General features: G+C 32.3%; 2 protein-coding genes and 1 long non-coding RNA gene across 4 annotated transcripts; 2 read left to right on the top strand and 1 right to left on the bottom strand.

Annotated features, from left to right (window-relative positions):
• Window positions 1-2,229, top strand: LOC122600854. The gene is made up of 3 exons (XR_006324102.1): window positions 1-175; window positions 1,873-2,032; window positions 2,123-2,229. It is a non-coding gene; the product is annotated as an uncharacterized LOC122600854 (long non-coding RNA).
• Window positions 887-5,669, bottom strand: LOC122600852 (pentatricopeptide repeat-containing protein At4g21880, mitochondrial-like). Of its 2 annotated transcripts, XM_043773628.1 has the most exons (8): window positions 5,126-5,669; window positions 4,909-4,974; window positions 4,708-4,824; window positions 4,526-4,625; window positions 4,345-4,443; window positions 2,095-2,214; window positions 1,217-1,486; window positions 887-1,137 (listed from the first exon to the last, which is right to left on the bottom strand). In XM_043773628.1, exons 1-5 carry the CDS (start codon window positions 5,432-5,434, stop codon window positions 4,439-4,441), a joined length of 597 nt encoding a protein of 198 aa, XP_043629563.1. In that variant the 5' UTR covers window positions 5,435-5,669; the 3' UTR covers window positions 887-1,137; window positions 1,217-1,486; window positions 2,095-2,214; window positions 4,345-4,438. The 2 variants fall into 2 exon arrangements, with proteins under 2 accessions (XP_043629563.1, XP_043629562.1); XM_043773627.1 differs by lacking the exons at window positions 4,345-4,443; window positions 4,526-4,625; window positions 4,708-4,824; window positions 4,909-4,974; window positions 5,126-5,669 and having other exon boundaries at window positions 2,095-2,388.
• A 7,529-nt stretch (window positions 5,670-13,198) lies between these two features.
• On the top strand, window positions 13,199-18,273 carry LOC122599369 (eukaryotic translation initiation factor 2 subunit alpha homolog). The gene is made up of 7 exons (XM_043771875.1): window positions 13,199-13,691; window positions 14,642-14,698; window positions 14,785-14,871; window positions 14,962-15,108; window positions 15,597-15,701; window positions 17,674-17,772; window positions 17,882-18,273. The coding sequence occupies exons 1-7, from the start codon at window positions 13,320-13,322 to the stop codon at window positions 18,026-18,028; spliced, it is 1,014 nt and encodes a 337-aa protein (XP_043627810.1). The 5' UTR covers window positions 13,199-13,319; the 3' UTR covers window positions 18,029-18,273.
• Window positions 18,274-23,590: the final 5,317 nt, after the last annotated feature.

Raw genomic sequence — 23,590 nt, 5'->3', positions numbered from 1 at the left:
TCTCTCAATCTGTTTTTCTCTTTGCCACCACTTACATATATTCCCTTTTCTCATATTGTTGATTGGTAAATCTTGTCATTGATCTAAAATCAATAATTTTTAACACGTCATCAGCATGAGTTTGCTCCACGGATCTCTAGTCCATTCTTCAAAAGCAATCGATCATCACATCCTGGTACACATTCTCTTATTTTCATTTCATACTTACATGAAAAAATAAAATAAAACTTATGATTATTATATAGTCGAGACGAAATATAAAGTTTAAACATTGTATTTCTGAAGACATCAATTCCCCTGCTTTCCTGCACGTCCCTAGAAGTAGTTCCAGGGATTTCCTTGTGGGTCCCATTTGAATGTCTTCCATTTCTTTCATCATACTCAAACCAAAAATTGGGTCAGCTGATTCTTGCATCCACAACTCCCTCTTGCTTTCGATTCGCAAGAGTCTCAAGTTTAATGATTTTTGCGATTTGCTTAATGTTTTTAACAGATTCGCTATTGAATGTGGGGTTTGTTGGGTTGTGAGAGTTACATCTCAAATTGGTAAAATATTTTAGATCTAAAATCACAAAGGGATGGCACAATCTTAATTTTTTATTTGTCACAGCAGTGTACAACTAAAATAATTTCTTTAACAAACTTAAAAGTTCTAAACATGTATTAAAGTGTTTTTTTTGTTTAGAAACTTAATAATTCCCTCTTGAAGGTATATTAAGCTTTTTTTTTTTCTTCCTATTTGTAGAAACTTATTATTTCCATTCTTCCATCCCTTTGAAACTCAATCTGTAGCTAATATTTTAAAAGGACATATAGTTAAAACCTGCACAATGATAAAATGCATCCCAGATACACTCATGCTGGGTTTCTTGAAAAGCTGCTTCAGTAATAGAATCCACTGGCTGTTTGTTTAGTCAATAAATATATGCAAGCTTAAGTTTAATTCATAAAAATACAAGAGAGTTCAAATTTCAAGTTAAAAAAGCGTTACGAGGATAGACGACTAAACTCTAGATTCTTGTGGCGAACACAAAACAACAAAATGCTCGAACACCCGGCATCCCATAGATCAGTATCTGTTAGATGCTTAAGAAGCTCTAGAAGGTACTTCAAGTTGTCTGCGGAATCGAGTCTTTGCTGAAAAGACATGTTTGAAAACAATTAGCCGACATTTAAAATAATCGAAACAGCAATTTATAAATTATAAGGGACTTACAATTAAACATAAAGCCGTAAGAGGCTCAATAGTTCCTTGTGATTGTAGTACTTGATCATAAACACGCCTGGCTTCTTCAACTTCACCATGTAAGGCCAAGGAGTATGCAAGAGTGTTCATAAGCTCACTATGCAATATGTCTGACGTGCCATTCTCTTTGACGACATGCCTAGCTCTCTCTAATGATTTGCATGCTACATACGACTGAATTAAAGCCTTGTGTAGGTGTTTTGTTGGTGGAGTTCCCATCCCATCCATCATATCATGATACTACCAAAAACAAAATTCTGTCAGTTTATAAATATATACATGGCATTAATGAAAGCAATCTAATATTACTTGCTTTTACAATATTTTAAACAAGACTTGCTTAAACCTTTTCTATTTAAATAGACACTCAGGTAAATAGATCCCTTGCAAAGAACCTTACAGTAAAGAAATTTTTTTGACACCCCAGTAAATAGATCCCAAAATTTGACAAAACCTTTTCTATTTTAAATAGAAACCCCACTTGCTTTTACAATATTTTAAACAGGACTGACTTAAACTAAACTGTTAACTATGATTACTACATCTGTTTCCTACTTTCTTCATTTTTTTAACATCAATCAAATTTGTATCAAGATTTTGACCTTTCTGTCAATGTTTTGATGTAGGACTTTATGCAAGTATGTGTAGGTGCTTTTATTACTGCAGACTCCAGGATATTACTTACTACATCTGTTTCCTACTTTCTTCATTTTTTTTTAACATCAATCAAGTTTGTATCAAGATTTTGACCTTTCTGTCAATGTTTTGATATCTGACTTTATGCAAGTACGTGTAGGTGCTTCTATTTTTTTCAAAATAAGAACCACAGACTCCAGGATATTACTTACCTTATTAATTTCGTCTTCGCTGGTGCAGTGGCTTATAAGATAGGTAAAACTGTGACAGTCTGGCTTTACACCTGAAGCATCCATGTCGTCCAGAACCTTCAATCCTCTATGAAAATGCTTCTGCAAATATATGAAAAAAAGTAAAAGAAAATGAAAGGAAAAGTAAAAAACTAGAATTTTAACCCGCAGGTTGCAGCGGAACAAAAGTTTGCTAGGGGAGTGTTGTATTAGTTGTGAGCCTTCATTGGCCAACTCCCATGTCAATCCTAGTCTACGTAGCAAAAGTAATGACATGGCTTTTCAAGAGCTACTGAAGATCATGATCTATGACTCCATGACTGCACACTGTAAAATTTAGACTGTCTAGTGATGATGGCTTTGGTTTCCCCATATCAGTAACAGAAAGTGTAAGCAAACATATGACAAAAGTTACAATGACCCTTAATCTCTGCAAATATGCTTTGTGCAACGTGTAAATTTTTTCTGCGTCAAAAGGCAAATCAGTTACAACTTCACCTATCACACACAAATAAATTACTCCAGTTTTTTTTTGGTCCAAAGGTGATTATATTAATTAACTTCTAAAACTTTACACATTATATATAACAACAGTAAATGGACAGTCCCCAATTACTGCAATATAAACTTGAAACATACGGTCCATACCATACATCAGCTAACCAATACAAGCACCCATTCTCAAACTAAAAAAATGGCACTGACCTATCAGATCACTATAAGCCTATATTACATACCACTTCATGCACTACAATATACACTCCAAGCCTCACTTAACAGGTAGACCCAACATTAGACATTCTTTGTACCATCCACAAAATTAGCTTGAATTCCCCATTTCTTGTAACATCAATGACTTCCGGAGTTTTCCTAACTCTAAAGCCCATAAGTCTTAATCTAATAGTCTCTCTTATACATCCAATCACAGTTCTTTCATTCCTTACTTCACCATAATAGAACCTCTTGTTCCTTTGCTGCCAGAGATAATAAACAGTAGCACTGATTATTAAGTTCCCCTCTACACTGTCAATAGCATTATTAGTACACTCTAGCGCCATTTCAGTCACGATATCCATCCAGTCCCCCGAGACATCCTTAATAGCACTATCCTTGATCGTTTCCTTCCAAACAGTATTTGAAAATTTGAATTGGAAAAACAAATGCTTGTGAGAAACAGCACAAGTCTTGCATAAATGCCATCTCATATTATTATCCTTGTTCCAACCCAATTATCCTATCCTGTGTCAGTAACTTTCCTTGCACTGCCAACCACATAATAAACATTTGGCTAGGGATACCTTGAGAAAACCAGCCCACCTTACTTCACAGCACATCAGTTACAATGTCCTTAAAATCATCCCACACATTACCAACTGTAAATTCTACTTCCTTACCATTATGTTTTTTCCAAACCACTTTATCACATCTATTCACCCGTTCAAGCCTAGGAATATTTATAACTTTAGATATTTATAACACTTTAAAGGTGAAATTTTATTTATATCCACAAAATATACAAAACAAACAAAAGATACCATTGACACTTCCTTGCACTATTGATTCTGCTATCCAGGACATACAGACAAAAACAACTCCATTCACAATTGTATCTATACCAACAAAGACATCCTGCAGCTTCATGATTAGTGCTAGAATGGGACCAAGAAGCGTCATCTTACACCGCTCTCTATTCCCATTCGCATACACTAATCCAGACAACCTTCTAAAATACATTCCATTTGCACTCTTAATCAGTTAAACAGCTACAAATTCATTGTTCATCCAACACAACTTCCATCTTCCAGCCACAATATTCACATTTTTTGAATTCTTTACTCTTAAGGATAGCAACTCATATCTAACATTCTTCTTTATTAATCTGCATATGACTTACCTTCTATTTTCTATTCCGATTATTAAACAAACAACTGAACAAGTGATCTGTTTTGTCCAATCAGCAGGCCAGTTAACTCCCATTAACAAACATATCACTTACCTTCATTTTGATATTGAAACCTGCCTCATAAACCTTTCTTCTACTGAGAATATTACAAAGAGAATCAATTACTCCAGTTAAATTGATTTATCATGCATATTGACCAAATGTTACACATTTGCAGTTTTAACTTGAGGGGTAATATATATTTATCAAAACTAGTTTGACCTGTACTTGCATACATTTTGCCACTTGTAATGATAAATTAATAACTATACTATGGATGAAGAGCTAACCTTTTGAAGATATCCCAACATTATGGTATTGTACATGTTAGTAGTTGGGGATAAATCCAATCTCTTCAGATAATCTAAAATAGCATAGGCACCCTCAAACTGCAAATGAGAAGCAAAGAAATTAAATACAAATCTATAGAAAACATTATGTATAAAAAATGATAGCCATGTGAACTCTCACTTATATCATCCAATTTGACAAGCAACCTAATCATAATGCCGAATGATTCAGTGCTTGCACGAAGATTATGATCCTTTATTATTGAAAAGATGCATCGGACCTGCCAGCCAAGATAATTAGATAGAATCTGATCAAGTCACGCTTACATTAATTAATAAGAACAAGGTGTTGTGGCAACATACCAAATAATGTCGATCATTGCACTTATCACATGCCTTTAGTATGGGATCAAGTACGCTTGATGTCACATTTAAGTCACATTTTAACATAAAATTGACCAGATCAATGGTCAGAGGTACCTGTCACGATTAAGAGCATAATAGACCATGATTAAAGATAAGGTACAATTGGAATTGTCAAAGAAGTAGCTAAAATGTTGCTACCTCAAACGAGTCACAGAATCTTCTGATAAACATCTCAAGTCTTGAAGGCTTAGACACAACCACCATCTTCACACAAAACAATCATTAAGCTAGCTAGGTTCAATATGGCTTTAGTATAGGCAGCAAAAATATATCAAATTAGCAAAAAATGTAGTATCATCACATTTTAACAAATACTTATATTAATTACTCTAAGAAAGTAAAAAAAGAAATTCACCTTTGCAACAAGACTTGGAAGTTTAACCACATCTCCCAGTTTTAAAGACAGGACCATGTCATAGTAGCAATGTGTAGCTTCATCCATCTTCAAGTACTCAGATAACATGTAAAACTCACGAATCATCTCACGATCAATCAAAAACTTTAACAGTGGGCCATAAAACTCCTCTGCTTTAGACATATTCATACTTTCAACAGCACAGTAAGCATTTAGTGCTTGATTGAACATCCCTAACGCGACCCGGTCTTTTGCGGCACCTATAGAACGTTTAATCAATTCCCGCCTCATCATATCAGTTTTCGTCATCTCAGGTTCTTAATTTGTTAAGTTTTCTATCAACCAAGTTGGTTATCCGAACAGGTTTTCCTTCAAAATTTAAAATTATTTAGTAGGTTTTTAAGAAAAGCTTTTCGCTCACTATCATCAGAATCGTAAGGAAGGAAACGAACTGATAATTGCGGTGAATTGGGGAATGGGAAAACACTTTTAACAGTGTTTTTGGAGGCGAGACGGCTCACTATTCTCGATATCCACATTTGATCTGCATTTACGTTTTTCGTTAGCTAACAGACTATATCATGTTATGTAGTTTTAAGAAACATGAATAAAACACAAGTTTCTTATGCGTCAAAGCCTAATCAAATCCATCGCTAATAACAATCGTTATGCATAACATAATTTTTAGTGGTAATATGTTTTTAGTTTTTTAACAATAAATAATCATGAAAAGTTAAAAAGTGTTAAAAATTATATTTAAGTTAATTATTTAATAAGATTTATTCTATTATGGAAAAAGTTAAAAGGTATTCCATTTAGTTATGGATTTTTATAAAAATTGCAAGATTGGTCCCTGTGGTTTTTTCATTTTAACAATGGGGGTCCCTGTGAGGTGGAAAGTCCATAAATACCCCCACACGTGCGGCAAACGTGCACACTTGACAATCACCTTTAACGGATCCGTCAAAATTGGATCAATTTTGCAAAAAATTCTCAAAATAGGGACTCTCATTGCAACGATTCTCGAAAAGGGACTCTCCTTGCTAAAATATACAAACCACAGGGATAAATTTTGCAATTAAATCTTTTTTTTTTTTATCTATAAAAACTACTGACTTAACCACTTATTAACCAATTAAAAAAACTTTACCCTTAAAATTAATTTTGCATATATCATAAATTAAATTATAAATTAGAAAGAATATGGACAAAAAAAATATAATACTATTAATAATTGTAGAAAGTCTTATTAATTTACATGTTTTTGTAATCCTTAGGTTTTTTACAAAAGAATAAATTTTAATAAATATTTAATTTAAATATAACTATTAACATATTTATAGCTTTCATGATTGTTGATAATTAAATTATTAAAAACATATTATTATAAAAATATTATTAAATTTATAACAATTGATGATGTTAATCAAATACATACACGTCTTAAAAAAAAACTATATCAAATTGTATATCAAAAAATAGTTTTAAAAATTTCTTAACATCTATATTAAAATAAATTATATATTTATTAATTAATATATATTAATCCACAAACATCGCAATGTTTAATATCTACCAATAAACTAAATAGATTATTATATTCTTGAAACGATATGTGACGTAATCGTTGATTCACACGTGTCCTTTTAATTTATTACTCGTATTTTATTAAATTAAGTTTTTTAGTTGTATATAAATTCAATTTCTTTAATAGACTTATAATTAAACTACAACCCTTGGCTTATTAATACAAAAGACATTATACCCTTATTTGGTAGGTCATTAATTTCTCATTAATAAATTGTTCATTTTTCTATCTCAATTCTTCAACTCCTATGTACTAATATTACTAATGATAAGTTGTTAATACGAAGACTTCAAAATTTTGAGTTTACGATCCGAAATCATAAGGATATTTGTCATCATCCCCTATGCTTACAAGTTTCGATTTTGACGTGATTCTAAAAATTTAAGGCAGATCCAAAATTATAACTAAACATAGATCATATTTATCATTACTGCTAACTATAATTTAGCTTCAATCATCGCTATACTTTAACCACAATTTGTTATAAACTCACGAATCATGTATGAGGTATATTCGAAATTCTCTATGATATAATCTATATAGCTACCATACATCGTACGAGTATTAGGACTAATGTGACATATAGAACTAAAAGACCACATATGGTAATTATATTTTTCAAACAAGTTTATTTCTTAGTAACATCAAATTTCTAACATACAACCTCGAATTTCGTAACTATAAATAATAATAATAATAAAAGTTTATATATATCAATTAGTTTTAAAAAAAAAGTTAGACAAAGTACATCTCCATTATAAAAGTTTAAAGTATACATTAGTTTACTAATTAGATATGACGACCTAAAAAATGTATGTTGCAATCTCATGAATTAAATCAAAAAAAGTTCTCAAGGTGTTAATTGCAAAATTGGTTCTTATGGTTTTTTCATCTTACCAATGAGGTCCCTTTCCGAGTTTACTAGCAATGATGGTCTTTTTGTGTTGTATAAAATGACGATATTGCCCTTTCACGTGAAGCCTTGACGACACTTGTTAACAGTCTTGTTAAAAAGGGACCAATCTTGTAAAAATCTCAAAATGGGGACCTTCATTGCTAAAGTGTTTAAACCACAAGTACCAATCTTGCAGTTAATTTTAAAAAATAATTAACAGAATCCTACTAAATGGGACTAACTAGTTATTGTACCCGCGCATTGTCGCGGGGTACGCTGTTTACACGACAAAATTTTGGACTCTAATTTATGTCAAATATTCGAACTAAAAATTAAAAAAGACAATTAAACATGTAACAATAACAATAAAAAAAATTGTAAAAATGTTATAATATGTATAAAATATAAACAATAACTATATTAATATTTTAAATGTAATATAAACTTTTAAACAGTAAAATTATAACCATGTGAAAGTTATTTGATGAAAACATGAGAATCCAAAAGTATAGTGTCAAGAAAATAAAAACGAAAACTTTGATGTGAGGCAAATTTAAAAACGTTATAGATTTAAGGAAAATGATAATGACAACCCCAAGGGTTGTCATTAAGGGCTATTACATGCATAAAAAGTAGTGCTTTATATATTAATAACCGTCCCTGAATCGTAAGACAAAATACAAATTTTAATCCATCAAATTAATTAATACTGACAGCCCTAAGGGATGTCATTAACAAAACTCTTTATTTAAAAAGTAAAATCGGAATCATGTGAAAGTTATTTGATGAAAACATTAGAACCCAGAAATTGAGTGTCAAGAAAATAAAAACAAAAACTTTGATGTGAGACAAATTTAAAAACGTTATATATATAAAAAGATGAATAAAAATAGTCAAACCAAATGTTTAAAAGTAAAATCGTAATCAGAAGAAAGTTATTTGATGAAAACATGAGAACCCAAAAATTTAGTGTCAAGAAAATAAAAACAAAAACTTTAATGTGAAGCAAAAGTTAAAAGATAGAAAGTTTAGGAGATTAAAAATGAAATATGGTAAAAGTTTATTATGTGCTATATGAACTTATACATTCCGCACATAATTTATTTGTAATTTTATATAAGTTTTTAGTATAGTGTAAATGTGAGGTAAGTTTGTGCAAAATATTCAACAATACGAAATGTTCTATTTAATTAACTGATACTTTATATTTCCCATTAACTGGAATATTTTTACCAAAAGTAGTGAAATTGTTGAATTAACTCATTAAAAGGGTAAAAACAATATCAGTAAGTTATGTCATATGATTAAGAATGCAAGTAGGTTGGAACTTGGTAACAGATTGCAAACCCAATAAAATAACCCATAAGACAATTAAAAAGCTAAGAATTATATGATATGATACCTGCAACGGTCTTCTAGTGAGATTCTTTAAAAAGAATAACTCCACTAAGGTACTGGAGGGCACTGGAAGTGCAGAAAAGAATCTCACAAAGGGCTTTCCTATTTGACTGAACATTCTCAACATTGATGCTGAATAGACGTTTTTCAATCATGTTAGTTGACTCATCAACAGCGAGGATAACCTTAACATGAGTATCAATGTAAGCAGTATAAGGAATAAGTTCATGATAACAAAATAAAGTATTTACAACTAATAAAATGTTTTCAAAATGATCAACAATTAGACAGCTCACATAAACGTTACAACAGACTTTTCCTTTATAAAAATTGCAAAGGAAATAGTCTCATCCGAATTATAAATACACTAAAGTGGCCATATGTTTCAAGCTAATTCATAAGTTTGCTTTGTTAATACTCTAAACGGTTTATAGTGATATAATTGGACAGTATGTGCAGCTCGAACCATACATATCTGCATTGAAACCCATAACTATCAAAAACTCTTTCAATAATCAACTTCTTTAAATTGATGTACTATCTTTATGCTTAATACGTTCTTGTAAGTCTCAAACTTGATGGTACTCCCGAAATCACCTCTATGATAATGTAAACAAAGAATTATTCTCTAAACAACACTTTTTATTTAGAGATACAATACTAGAAAAATGACTAGTATTACTTAAATATAAATGCAAGAATACAAATAAGTAACACAACACTTAAAGCAATAATTAATTAATTGGTGAAACACAATGTAATTTTCAAGCGTATCTTTATTTATTGATGTCTACTTGATAAACAATCTCATAGGATCGAAATACTTGAAGTTATGAAGTATTTCTTTTAGCGATGGAGAGTATTTTATCAAGTTCACAAAAATGCAAAAAGTGATTTGGCCAAGGAATTAACTTGGTATTTATAGGAAAATAACACCAGCGGAATTCAAGGCCGTACAAATATGGTTGGATGAAGTTAAAGAAACACAGTTAATTTCCCAAATGCATTGTTTAAAGTACAAAGATAAAGTCACATTGATGTGACAAAATCAATTTGGACCTGATAATACTCCTGTTAACTGGAGTCCCGCACCTGTGCAAACGTACAAGAGCGGTGAATGCTCGTTACCATATGTTTTAAAGGAGAATTATGAGGAAAAGTATGAAAACAATGAAACCGGTGAACTCCTTGTTTTGATGCAAATCGTGACCTGGTAATTGGGTCTCAAGAAGAAGAATGTCATAAACAGGTTGTATAACCTGCCTGTCACATTTGACATCCGAGGTGTTGATTTTTGCATAAGGTTAGCTTGCTCAATAATAACCAGCGCATGCTCCATTTCTCCAACCTCATCCACTTCTAGGACGCTATCAACGTAATTCTTCATGTTATCTGGGTTCAACCTTCTTGAAGATACCTATCAAGGGATATTTCATTGAGTACTTCAAAAGTAATATGTGTTGGATATTCAGAAGAAGAAGACATACCATGAAATATTTCATTTCTGAAGGCCTCTTTTGTGTGTATGCGTCCAACACCTTCATCTTCACTTTGGCTTACTTTAAACCAATCACCTTTACACGCGTGCGTACTTTTAAAAATAGACAAATTGTTTGTCCGGATTGTGAGTCCCAACTATTGTTAGATGGTTACTAAAGACACCTCTATGTCAATGGTGAGTTATCTTTGCAACACGTTCACTGTATCTGGACGTGACCGGCTGCAGTGAACAGTGTACTAGGTTAACTGAAATATACTTATTTAGGTGACAACAACAAATAAGTAAATACAATGCAATAAGTAAAGTACAAGTAATGTAAATTGGTGAGACAATATGTAATTTTCAATGTGTATTTTATTTATTGCTATAAACAAAATAAAAGGTTGTTGCGGAACCAAGATAATACACGAATGTAAATATCCTCACAACCTATGAAATACAATTGATCTATACTTGGAAATTCTCTAAACAATCGAAACACTTAAAGTTGTGAAATGTCCCTTTTTACGATTGAGAGAATATTGCACAAGTTCACCAAGAATATTGCAAGTATGTGTGTTTTTGCAAAGTTGTGTTCTTGCTTGTGCAAGGACCTCTATTTATAGTCGAAGGTTGAGTATTGGGAACTCAACTTCGACGTACAAATATGGTTGACAACACACAAAAAATATTATTGTTTAATTCCTTGTGTGTGCTAAATAAAATAAGACAAAATGTTACTTTATTCAACCACTTTACATCCTTGTACTTTTATCCACAGACAAGTTTATTACCCAGTTAAAGGATGTAAAGTAAAAGGTCCTCCTCGTAATCAGTGTAAAGCTTTGTAATTGCATTTACACTGATGATCTCCAGTTTGGTTGATCAGTTAGAATGTCAACTGGGCTTCGTTGCGATTAACATTCTCTTTTTTCCATTTGATGTCTTCGACTTCAACTGGAATGTCTTCAAGTGTGTTCACCAGTTCTTCAACTGTCAGTTGCATAAACTGTACATTGCAACTGGACCTCCAATATTTTCGGACAATTATTCTCGTCTCAGTTGCCACTGGAGAGGCTCCAGTTTTCACCAAAACTGGACCTAACACGGATAAAAGCTTGTAAAGGTATTTAGTCAATTTCTCATAATCAGTGTTTAGATTTGTAAGTTCTGGAATACTGACATATAGTCAGGGGCGGATCCACCATAGGAGAAGGTAGGTCCTAGGACCTACCTAAATTTTGAAAAAAATATAGAGGTTATATGATAATTATTTCTTGGACCTACCTATAGATGTGATCAGGACCTACCTTATATCCTATTGTTGTATAAACATTCATGCCAGGTGATGAGAAAAAAAAATAAAATTCCGGCGACTAAAGAAGAAAGGAAACCAAGAAAAAAGATGAAGTATTTAACATTTTATTGTTTAATGCTTTCTGACCATTAATACAGTGACGCACGTATACTACAAAAACCAAGAGAGCATTATTTTTTTTTTCTGTATTAAAATTAGTACCCTCCAACACTTTTAGTTTATTTGCTTATACCAACTTGTGATGTACATTTTTTTAAACAAAGGGTACAAGATTTAATGAAATAAGTTTCAAGGATGAAACAATATTTGGCTTTTTTACTCTTGGGTGACTTCAGTGATTTATATTATCATGGATAATGAAAATTAATCTAATTGATCTGCCTAAAGATATGTCTAATAGTAAGAAGATGACATGTGAAAAATCAGGGGACAAGATTATAATAGAGAATTAATGGAATTCACATGTCAAATTCTTAAGGTTTTATGTTGATTTTTATGCATATGAGTTAGGTTGATTAAGGGGTGTTTGTGTTTGCGTTTCTAGAATAGATTGTGCGTTTAAAAACAGCGTTTTGAAAAAGCATGTCCCTACCTGCTTTTTCAAAACTGCGTTTTCTCTCTAATTAAACGCAGATAATCGCTTATTTTGCCAAACACATTTTTCGATTATTTGCGTTATACAAACGCAATAATCAAATAATCAGCTCAAAACTCAATCACAAACACCCCCTAATTCATTTCAAAATACAACTAGGATTATATATCTTTCAAGGTTTTATTTATAATTTAATATTTTAAAGTAAAAAAGTAAAACATGAAGATCATGTGCTTTAAAAGCCCGATTTGTGTTATTGGATAACATCATGTTGCCAATATTAATTTTAGTAGTTTTCATATGCATTTTTGTATTGTATATGGATTAATTTATAGTGGTTTTGGTATATATGCATTATTAATAATCTAAAAATCGCCCATGCATCAAATTCATGTTTATATTTATGTTTGTGACCCGATAAGTTGGCCCGACCCATTTAATCTATTTTCCCTACTTAAACTAAATCGTCGAGTCAAAATCAAGGACCTACCTAATTTGAAATCCTGGATCCGTTACTGTATATAGTTTTCGATAAGTTAAGACTCCCTCTCCATTTAGTTAGTCTTCTTCTTCAAACTTTAGTAAAAATATCTTCAGTGGAATAGATCATGATTGGAGTGAAGATTAATGAACTGAAATCTAGTGTCATCCTCTTCAAGTAAGGCGTTCACTGAACTTTTATTAATTATGGACAAATCTTGATAGTACAGGGGTGAAACTTGATAGTACAATATACCTCAGGGGAATCTAATGAAATTAACTCATTGGAATACATTCGTCGATATCAAACAAAACCCTAAAAAGCAACACAAACACACAAAGAAAATCTTTTACCCCCAGAAAAATTCGTTTCCAATTCACCAGACGTTTTATTTATCGAAACCCTAAAAAAAACAGGCATCCCTTTTATCATTCCAAGTATGGCGAATCTCGAATGTCGTATGTACGAAGCTAAGTTTCCAGATGTAGACATGGCAGTAATGATTCAGGTCAAAAGCATCGGCGAGATGTGTGCTTACGTGTCACTACTTGAATACAATAACATTGAAGGTATGATTTTGTTGTCTGAGCTTTCACGACGTCGTATTCGTAGTATCAATAGCTTGATTAAGGTTGGCCGTACGGAGCCAGTCATGGTCCTCCACGTGGACGAAGAAAAAGGGTATGTTAATTTGAGTAAAAGAAGGGTTTCTGAAGAAGATATCCAGATTTGTGAAGATAGGTATAATAAGAGTAAACTTGTTCATTCTATTATGCGACATGTCGCTGAAACTCTTGACCATGATCTCGAGGTATAACTAATGTTTTTTTTTTGTATCATTTTGTTGTTTTTTTATATTTATATGTGTGTTTATATATCTGTGTGTGTGTGTTCATTGAACTATATGTTGTAGAGTTTGAATTAGTAGCTAGAAAAACCTTATGTTGTACAGTGTTATGGAGTTCTAATTTTACTAGGCATATCGGCATATCGATTGTGATAACGTCATTAACTTGTATAATGCCCGTACACTATCCGAGAATTTGACGATTTTTGGGCGTTTAGATTATGGCTTTGGGCCTTCCTTTAAGGGAAATTTCCAAGGAAGTTAACAAAGATCCCAAGTTTGATAGCACTATTACTCTATCGTCACAATGAGTAAAGTTTACTTTGTTAAAATTATTGGGAAATTTTTTTCAAAATTGGACTGTATTGAGTCCTAACCCCTAAATATGTTAAAAGTTGAAAGTTGCTTTTATTTTGTCCAAAGTTGAACATGTTACCTTTTTATGGTGACATAGAAGATTACCTATAGAAGATTACCTATAGGCTTCATTGCCAAATCTGGATATTTGGCATCCTAAAAATGTAGCAGGTTTTTTTAGCTGTAGTGGACTCAACACTCAAAGCTAGATAATATACACAGTCAGGTATTCTCACCGAGTCTGTACTCTGTGCTAGTAAGAGATGCGGATTCCTCATGTTTAGAGTGAACAGTGATATGTATATGATTGAGGGTATTTCATAGCTCTGTATTATTATCTTGAGTAACAAATTACGTTTCTGCCGATATGCATGACCATTGTAATTGATACTTCATAGCTTCTGACTACATTCTTCAAAGTGTTTTGAGGGTAGTTCATGCAAATTAAAAGTGTCATCTGCGTACGTATTTTAAACTGTTTATAGGAGATTAACGACTCGGAAAGATATATTTTGTTCATGGCAACTGATTCAGTTTTTTGATCTCTGCAATGATAGGATCTGTATATTCATGTTGGTTGGCCGTTGTACCGAAAGTATGGGCATGCCTTTGAGGTTTGTTGCAACACTTTTAATTTAAATAGTTTGTATCTGTCTGACATTGCAGATATACATCTTATAGTTTAGCTAATTCTTTGCAGGCATTTAAGTTAATTGTGAATGACCCTGATTCCATTCTTAATACACTTACCCGTGAAATTAAAGAAGTTGGTCCTGATGGAACAGAGGTAGCTTTATCTGCCTTGCAGATCCATGTCATCTTTATGCCTTTCTGTACAGATCTGAATAGTCACCTTATGTAATCTGCTCCTTGTTAGGTGACGAAAGTGGCTCCTGCTTTGACAGAGGAAATCAAAGATGCACTGGTGAAGAACATCAGAAGAAGGATGACTCCACAACCTTTGAAGATCCGGGCAGATATTGAGATGAAGTGCTTTGAGTTTGATGGAGTTCTTCACATTAAGGTGTCTCATTTAAGCAAATTTAGTTTTACAAGCTATGATTTTAAGGGTGGAGGGGATGGGAATCATCCCATCTCTCACCTCTCACTTTTCTTCTTTTCCACATCATCCATCTCTCCCATCTCATCTTACAAGGAATGGTCATTTTTCTCCATTTCCCGTCTTTTACTCTTTTTTTTTTTTTAATTTAAAAAACAAAAAAATAAAGAAATTCTGAGAGAGAGCGCATGATCAAAAGTGTGAGCGTCCTTATTGGGCTGGACTCTTCCCTAATAAATTCCCACATTCGGGGATTAAGAGCCTTCTTGCTACCTATATGCGAGACCTCATCTCACTCTCCTTACCATTTTACTCATTTTGCTTCATCTTGCATGGAAAGGGATGGTGTAGCATTTGATACCACGTGGCATCACACTCCCTCCCCACACCATTTCTTCACTCTTATAAGTTACACAATAAGTGACACTATAATTTTACTTCCATTTATATAGGCTGCTATGCGGAAAGCTGAAGCTGCTGGAAATGAGGACTGTCCTGTTAAAATGAAATTGATTGCTGCTCCATCTTATGTTCTTATCACTCAAACTCTTGACAAGGTAAACAAAATGTTCTAATTGAGATTAACTTATTAATATTTACTAGTGAAATCAGGATTGTTTGGACTGTGCTTGCTTAATCTTTTTTACCTGGATAGGCTAATCTTTATGTAGATATTATGTGTATGTATGTTGGTCATTACTTATTAGGAATGATTATCATATACAGGATTACTATTCTACAGTACTATATTAGGTTTGTGCTGTAAATGTTTGGAATGATGTTAATGTATACACTCACCCCTTGGAGAAAAAAAAGGATTATGCTATAGAATTAGGACACTGAATCAGTGAATTGTGTTAAAATTCTTGGTATATTATTTGGGTGCTATTGCCTATTAGATTGATTTAGTTTCTTTTAGTAATTTTAATAGCTTGGTGATCAATTTATCGTGGCCTTAAAATTTGGGTTCGTGTAATCATAATTGAGGGCATGATTGGTTGAGGGTTATTCTAGGTGAGGAATGGGAAAGATAATGATAGATGGTGCTTGTTATCATATAATGTAGTTAATCATTACTTAGTTTTGGTTAATACCCCATTACCTAATAAATTGGGGATAGTGACTATCATTACCGAGTTATACGTTCTTATCCATAATCTCACCCCACTACGACATATTCCATGATTCTCGCTTTCTAAATGCAATAGTTATAACCGTATATACAATATCAATTCTAAGCCAAATAATATACTATATTTTATATATATTAATTATTAAAGGTTTTCCTAAATTCATATATCATAATAAGATTAATGTACTATAAGTCCAATGAACACATTAGTATTTTATAATCATATGCTTAATCGTTAGTAGAAGGAATCTTCACTTTCACTGTACAAAATTTCATTGATTTTAATTATAATTTACACATTATGTAATATAATTATATATATATAATTATATTTATATTTACACAATATATAACTAAAACAACAATATATAATTATAATTAGAAAAATATTTAAATAAACAATTACAATATATATTATTACACTTATTTAATAAATTGATATACACATAATACATTTTTGTTGAATACCCCAACTTAACCAAGCATCATCAAAAGAAATGGAGTATTCATTGCATTCCTTACTATTCCCTTTGCCTTTTCCATTACCATTCCTTAAATTGAACCAAGCACCCCCTGATATCTTCTATTGGAAGTGATTCCTTTGCTCAACATGAGTTTCTGAATGAGATTCTAGTTGTATGATGAGCTTCTTTAAATTAGTTGCAGAGCATACTATTAGTTATCATAGCAATTAGTATTTTGTGTTTATATATGTATCAACATATGGCTGTATATGAGAATCTGATTTTGAATTTTTAAACAATAGAGATTTCCTACTTTTGAATCTAATTGATGACGATGCCACCAAGCTAATTAAATACGTAGTTTTCAGATCACATTAGAAAATGAACTAAAAAAAACTAGACATACTCTCGTTTATCTCAGATTATGATTGACATCATGTCATCAAAAAACAATGTGATCATTATGATACTTGATGACCAAATATTAAAGCATACTGTGGTCTGTGGGCTTACTATCATATTTTACATTGATAAAATTGTATAGTTATAACACGCATTGTATGCTGTACCTACATGTAATTCAGGTATACTTACTCAAGTACAGAATAACCATGTAAAATGCAAAATTAACCAAGTAAACAGTGCCTTGTAGCATCACAAAGTTTATACCTCTTTTAAGACTTAAATCACTCAGCCTCTTACTGTCTTAAGCTCATAGTATTCGTTCTACGTGGGATAGATGTTGAGAGTACATTCACATCAAGATAAAGTAGGCTGTTAAAATTTGATGCCACCTGGCTGATTATGGATAAATGAAAATATGTGAAAAAGATTATGAAGAAGCAATGTTTTTGTTTGTCATACGGGTACCTGCTTATTGATATTTTTCTGTATCTATCCCTGAATTGATTTGGTACAAATTTGTTTTGATAGGAGCAAGGAATCGCGGTGCTTACTAAAGCAATTAGTGCATGTACTGAAGAAATATTGCTCCACAAGGGTAAACTCATTGTAAAGGAGGCACCAAGAGCGGTCAGTCTTTACTCTAATTTCTGATATCCAACATTACCATTCTTTTAAGTAAACTTATTATAGGGCGCTTTTTAAATGCACTATATTTTGACTTAATTTGTTGGTGTAGGTGAGTGAACGTGATGATATATTGCTGGCTGAAAGGATGGCTAAGCTAAGTCAAGCAAATGAAGAAGTCGAGGGTGATGATGACAGTGAAGAAGAAGAAGATACTGGAATGGGAGACATCGATTTGGACAAACAGCAGGAAATTTAGGAGACAAAAGAGCAAGTTGATTTTGAGAGGAGTTGTTTTCTTTGAAAATTACTAGTATTTATTTTTGTTTTAATGTCAACAGAGCAGTTGAATAGAAACTTAATGATGCCAACATACAAAGTAGAACAACAAAGCTATGTGGTCAACTATTGTTTCTGGACTTCCCTCCATTCTAATGTTGAAACTGTATTGTCTATTAACATGATATTCCTTCATTTGAACCCTCCTATTTGTTGGCTTACGCATATAAGCTCTCCATTATATTTTTGTTGATTGTTATGTTATGCGTCCACTCATTGTCCTATAAATTGAGCATATATCCTAGTCATATGATTATATTATGAGATAAATATGACTTTCGTTCTCTACCAAAAAGAATTCTTTCCTGATAGCAGATTATTGATGTTGGTGACCCAAGGCCAACTTTGTTTATTGCTGGACATCGAATGTGCTAAAACATTATGGCATAACGATATCTTGCTCAGTGAGTTTAGGCAGTAATGTTTAAATGGATTATTCTGAAGTCTTATTCTTTTGATTATGCTTTTAAGGGATATAAGGTTTGGCTTTGATACTTTGTTAGTTAAATTCCTTGAATCCAATAATCTTTTATTATACTGAACAGTTGCTCTAATAATTTATTAACCAATCACAATTTTTGATTTCTTTTAAAAAATTTTTTGACTTTATTAAAAATTTAGTATAATAAAAGATAGTTAAAAAATTCTTATATAAATGTCGACACATTTAGATAAATATTAAGTTTCCTCAAATTTGTAACTTTGACTTTTATTATATAAATAATATTTAAAAAAATTCTTATATAATGGTCGACCACATCTTTGTATATTAGGTTATAAAAATTAAAAAAAAAAACTAAAGAAAAATATTAGATTATAATATATATCTAATGAAATAATAATTTATATCCATTTAAAAATCTAACTATCTCTCAATAAAAAAAAATTACAAAATTTTCTCCATTTTTAAATATTAGTTTTGCGTATTAATATTTACAGTTACAATCGTCACTCAAATCAAGATTCCTAATTGTTATCAAATAATATGAAAACAATCCTCATTGTTACAAATTATCATCCGACATGTGATTGAAAATAAACTTATCGTGTTATGGGCTCACATCATGATCAAAGACATATACCTGAATGTCAGATAGGATTACAAGTATGTTTATATTTTAATTCTTAATTATCTTTCACATAATATCACAATATGAGTAAAACTGGTTTCAAAAAATTTTATAATAGAGAAATTATTATAAAATGTGGGAATAACTACGACAAACAATTTCATTAAGATGTCTCAGCTAATAATGATAGTGAATAACTTGTGATTATATATTGTACTACAACTTGCAAAATAAAACACTTGAAACCGTATATTTTCAAAATTATAAGATTTTATTACTTGAATGTATGAAGATATAATATTGATAATATCGTAAGCCTCGTAGTTAGTGTTGGACACGAGTCTAAAATCTAGTATGATTCTAAAATTTATCAACATGTTCGCGGATGTAATGAGTATAAACAAATTTAATCATACATGAACTATACGGATCTAGTAGTGTAATACAAAAAGGGTAAATGCCTAGGACTCCCTTAGTCCCATAGATGAATTTTTCCTCTCAAGCTAGCGACCCTGCAATGCTGCCTGGCGGTGAGATCCCATAAACCTTGGTTGGTTGAATATGCTTTTGCAGGGATTCGAACCTGAGTAGTGTTCCCAACAAGTCGCTTTTTGGGGGGCATGTGGCCACTGTGTTGTAACCCAGATGGTTTCTAGTAGTGTAATACTCCTATGATTGATTATGATTTATGAACACAATAGAAGTTTTTTTCAAAATTAAAAGTTAAAGTTTCTCGATAACTCTTAAAAAACTCTTGCCAGAAAAAAATGAAAGAAAAAGAGATATGTTATCTTCTAAAACAATCAAGAACAAAAACTCGTGTACTTGTCATTGAACAGTAACTATCTTTGATAATAAAACTAACATTCTGTTTATTTATCTCATATTATTTGTGGTCATGCTTCAACTATGCAGCATCTCTTACATGACTATAAGTTATCCAAAACATTTTTTTAGTATCTGTGAAAATGATATAAAGTTCAAGTTTCTCAACCAAAACATGACTTGCATAAAAAACTCGTAGCTAACAGATAATAGAAACAATACACTTACAAACAATGTTTAAGTAAAAGTTTAGCAAATTGTTGTGCCATTTGAGATGTTACAATTAAAAGAAAATTACTCGTAACATTAAGGGCGCGTTTGGTTCACGAAATGTTTTTGGATGGAATGTAATCTATTGAAGGAATTGGAATCTGATGTAATGGAATTTGATAGAATGTTTTTCATTTTTTGAAGATTTAAGGGAGAGACGGAATGAGATTCCTTCCCCCATCCTCATGGAATGGAGATTCCATCAAATGAGGGAATGTTGACATTCCAACGAAATGATATTCCTTCATCATTGAGCAACCAAACGCACTAAGGAATGAAATTCAATTCCAATTCCATCAAATTCCATCAGAATCTGCGAACCAAACGCGACCAACATTTCTCTACAAATGGGTAAACGGAGAATATATTTTTAGAACCTACTCTCACTTTTAAAATACACGCATGCCTGAGATGAAATTCAGGACTCTCAAAAAATCTCTATTAATTCACCCCTACAAATATGAGAATTAAGACTCGAACTCAGGTGGATTCTCCAAGATCAAAGACTTTATCAATGAGACACCAACCCCGTTGACTTAAATTCAGATTTATGTCTTCTAACCGAAGTATGTTTTGCAAAAACAAAACCGCTTAACTACATGACATTAGTGTTATAAATTGTAGAGTAACCAAAGTTATCTCACAGTTAAGATTTAGACAGAAATAAGTGTTGAAATTGTAGTTTTTATGCTGTATTGGTAAATATTGTAGAGTTTATTTTGTAACTGTATGTATATGTAAATGTACTCTTCTTACTATGTAGCGACTTGCGAGTAGTCCGTGTTGAACTTAGCTTTCTGCCTTAAAACAAAACTACAACAAAACTACAGGGCAACGATGGTTAACTAAATTTTGAAAACCAAAACTAAGAGACATACTATGAAAGTATGAATCAATGTTACCTAAGCTATTAATAAACAAATGCAGTAAATAAGTGATATAGGTAGAGGCCTTAGGGAAATTGTTTTTGTTTGTTTTGATGTAAAAATAATTGAGTGAGGGTGTGCACATGGCCCCATTAATATGGATGTGTGCTTGCTTGCTGTACTACGAGAGTAGCATATATTCAGCCCGTGAAAGATAACGACCATTCAAGGGCTCCACCCGACCCCAATCTAGCTCTCTTATTTTCTCTAATTAATCATTTAACATTTGATCTTATGCATAATAGTATTTTTTGTTCTTAATTTCCGCTAATTATTGTACCGCTAATTTGATCTTGGTGAGTTTCAATTTTAGTTGCACCGTCAAGGTAAATACCATTTGAGCTTGAATAGGTTTTATAGCTAACATTTTCTTTTTAGTTTTTAACGGCATTAAAATATATTGTATTATTGAAAGAACCAACTAACGAATCGTTACAATTGGTAGAAATACACATGAAAATTTAGAAATACACCAAGCTAAGGGGGCGTTTGATTTTAGAAAACACCCCTTGTTTTTCATTTTTGTTTTCAAAGAAAACATGAAAAATAGAAAACGCGTTCTAATCATAGATTTCTAAGAATGTTTTCTAAGAAAACAAAAAACAAGGTTTTCTATTTTTCCATAGAAAACTTGAAAACACCTAAGAAAACAAAAAACAAGGTTTTCTATTTTTCCATAGAAAACTTGAAAACACCTTTTTCTTGTTTTCTATTTTCCATTTTCATTTTCCAATTCATTCCACCCCTTCCCCTCAACACTCTAACATGTTTTCTAGTTATCAAATTAGAACGCGTTTTCAAAATTTTTATTTGTTTTCTAGAAAACAAAAACCCCTTTTATTTTCTAAAAAATTAAAAATGAAAAACTAGAAAACATTTTCTACAACCAAACGCGCCATAAACTTTTTAGATCCTTTTTGAGACTTTAATTGTTAACACTGTTGTAACAACCGCCTTATAAATATTCTAATTAAGTTTCTTAAATCGTACTTTCGTCACCTGAACGGCCAGACAGTTCAATTTGATTAAGTTCTTGATGTACTTTAGACGTAAAATATGTGTTTATTTGAAGGTCAAGTTGATCTTAAATCTTGATTATGTGACGGAGTATGAATTAATTCGATAAAATATGAAAGTTCGGTTTATAAATGTTCATGTCCATAATTGTTCTAGTGCAAAATGTTCACAAATAGTCCCTTGGAAAATACCTAGTACATCCAATTGGAAAAGGTATAAATAGGAAATTGTAGTGGGAGAAACCCCACTATTCATTCATCACCTCCAAACACCTTTCTCTCACTAAAAACACATAGTCAGACATATAAACACACACAAAATCACCACCTTGATTTTGGGTTGTTTGAGTGAAATCACTTGTACTTTTGGGTTCCTTGTGACGATCAAAACACGTTTCTAGAATCAAATCACAGGTAATAACAACATCTTTTGATCAAATTCTGTAGGTAGTTCTAGTTTGTATGCAACTGGTGTCGTGAACATTGCCAAGTTCTGTAGGTAGTTCTAGTTTGTATGCAACTGGTCCAACTCGTTTGATGATCTTATAAGGTCCAATGTACCGAGGCGCCAATTTGCCTTTCTTGCCGAAACGAGCAGTACCTTTCCACGGGGAGACTTTTAACAGAACTTTGTCGCCCACTTGGAATTCTAACGGTTTACGGCGTTTGTCAGCGTACGACTTCTGTCTGTCTTGAGCAGCTTTAAGCTTCTCTTTGATCATAGTGATCTTGTCAGTAGTGTACTGCACAACTGGAAGTTCCAACCAACTTCTTTCACCGGCGTCAAGCCAACAAAGTGGTGATCTGCACTTACGCCCATATAAAGCCTCGAACGGTGCACACTGAATGCTCGCATGATAGCTGTTGTTGTACGAGAACTCGATTAACGGGAGATGTTTGTCCCAACTCCCTCTGAACTCTAATGCACAAGCACGAAGCATGTCCTCCAATGTCTGAATAGTACGTTTGCTCTGTCCATCAGATTGCGGATGGTAGGCGGTGCTCAGGTTCAGTCTAGTACCTAAGGCTTCTTGTAGTGACTGCCAAAAATCAGAAGTGAAACGAGAATCTCGGTCTGACACAATTGACAAAGGGACACCGTACTTGGTCACAATGTCTTCTATATAGATTTCTGCAAGTCTTTCCAACGGATAGTCATCACGAATTGGAAGGAAACGAGCTGATTTCGTCAGTCTGTCTACTATCACCCAGATAGAGTTATTGTTGTTCTTTGTGCGAGGTAACTTCATAATAAAATCCATAGTGATATCTTCCCATTTCCACACTGGGACTTCTAGTTGTTTCAACAACCCTGAAGGTTTCTGATGTTCAATCTTAACTCTAAAACATGTCAGGCACTGGCTGACGTACTCGT

Source organism: Erigeron canadensis, chromosome 5 (genome assembly GCF_010389155.1).
Source record: "Erigeron canadensis isolate Cc75 chromosome 5, C_canadensis_v1, whole genome shotgun sequence".
In the NCBI taxonomy this organism is placed as follows: Eukaryota; Viridiplantae; Streptophyta; class Magnoliopsida; order Asterales; family Asteraceae; genus Erigeron; species Erigeron canadensis.
Note: the sequence above shows the minus strand (reverse complement) of the source record. Positions and strands in the feature narration are given on the sequence as shown.

Coding starts and splice junctions, on each gene's coding strand:
- LOC122600852 (XM_043773627.1), bottom strand. CDS start 2,388: ATGTCATTACTTTTGCTACGTAGACTAGGATTGACATGGGAGTTGGCC. Junction 1,487..2,094: donor GCGAAGACGAAATTAATAAG/GTAAGTAATATC, acceptor TGTTTTTGGTAG/TATCATGATATGATGGATGG. Junction 1,138..1,216: donor TTACGGCTTTATGTTTAATT/GTAAGTCCCTTA, acceptor ATGTCTTTTCAG/CAAAGACTCGATTCCGCAGA.
- LOC122599369 (XM_043771875.1), top strand. CDS start 13,320: ATGGCGAATCTCGAATGTCGTATGTACGAAGCTAAGTTTCCAGATGTA. Junction 15,109..15,596: donor ATGGAGTTCTTCACATTAAG/GTGTCTCATTTA, acceptor CCATTTATATAG/GCTGCTATGCGGAAAGCTGA. Junction 17,773..17,881: donor TAAAGGAGGCACCAAGAGCG/GTCAGTCTTTAC, acceptor TTGTTGGTGTAG/GTGAGTGAACGTGATGATAT.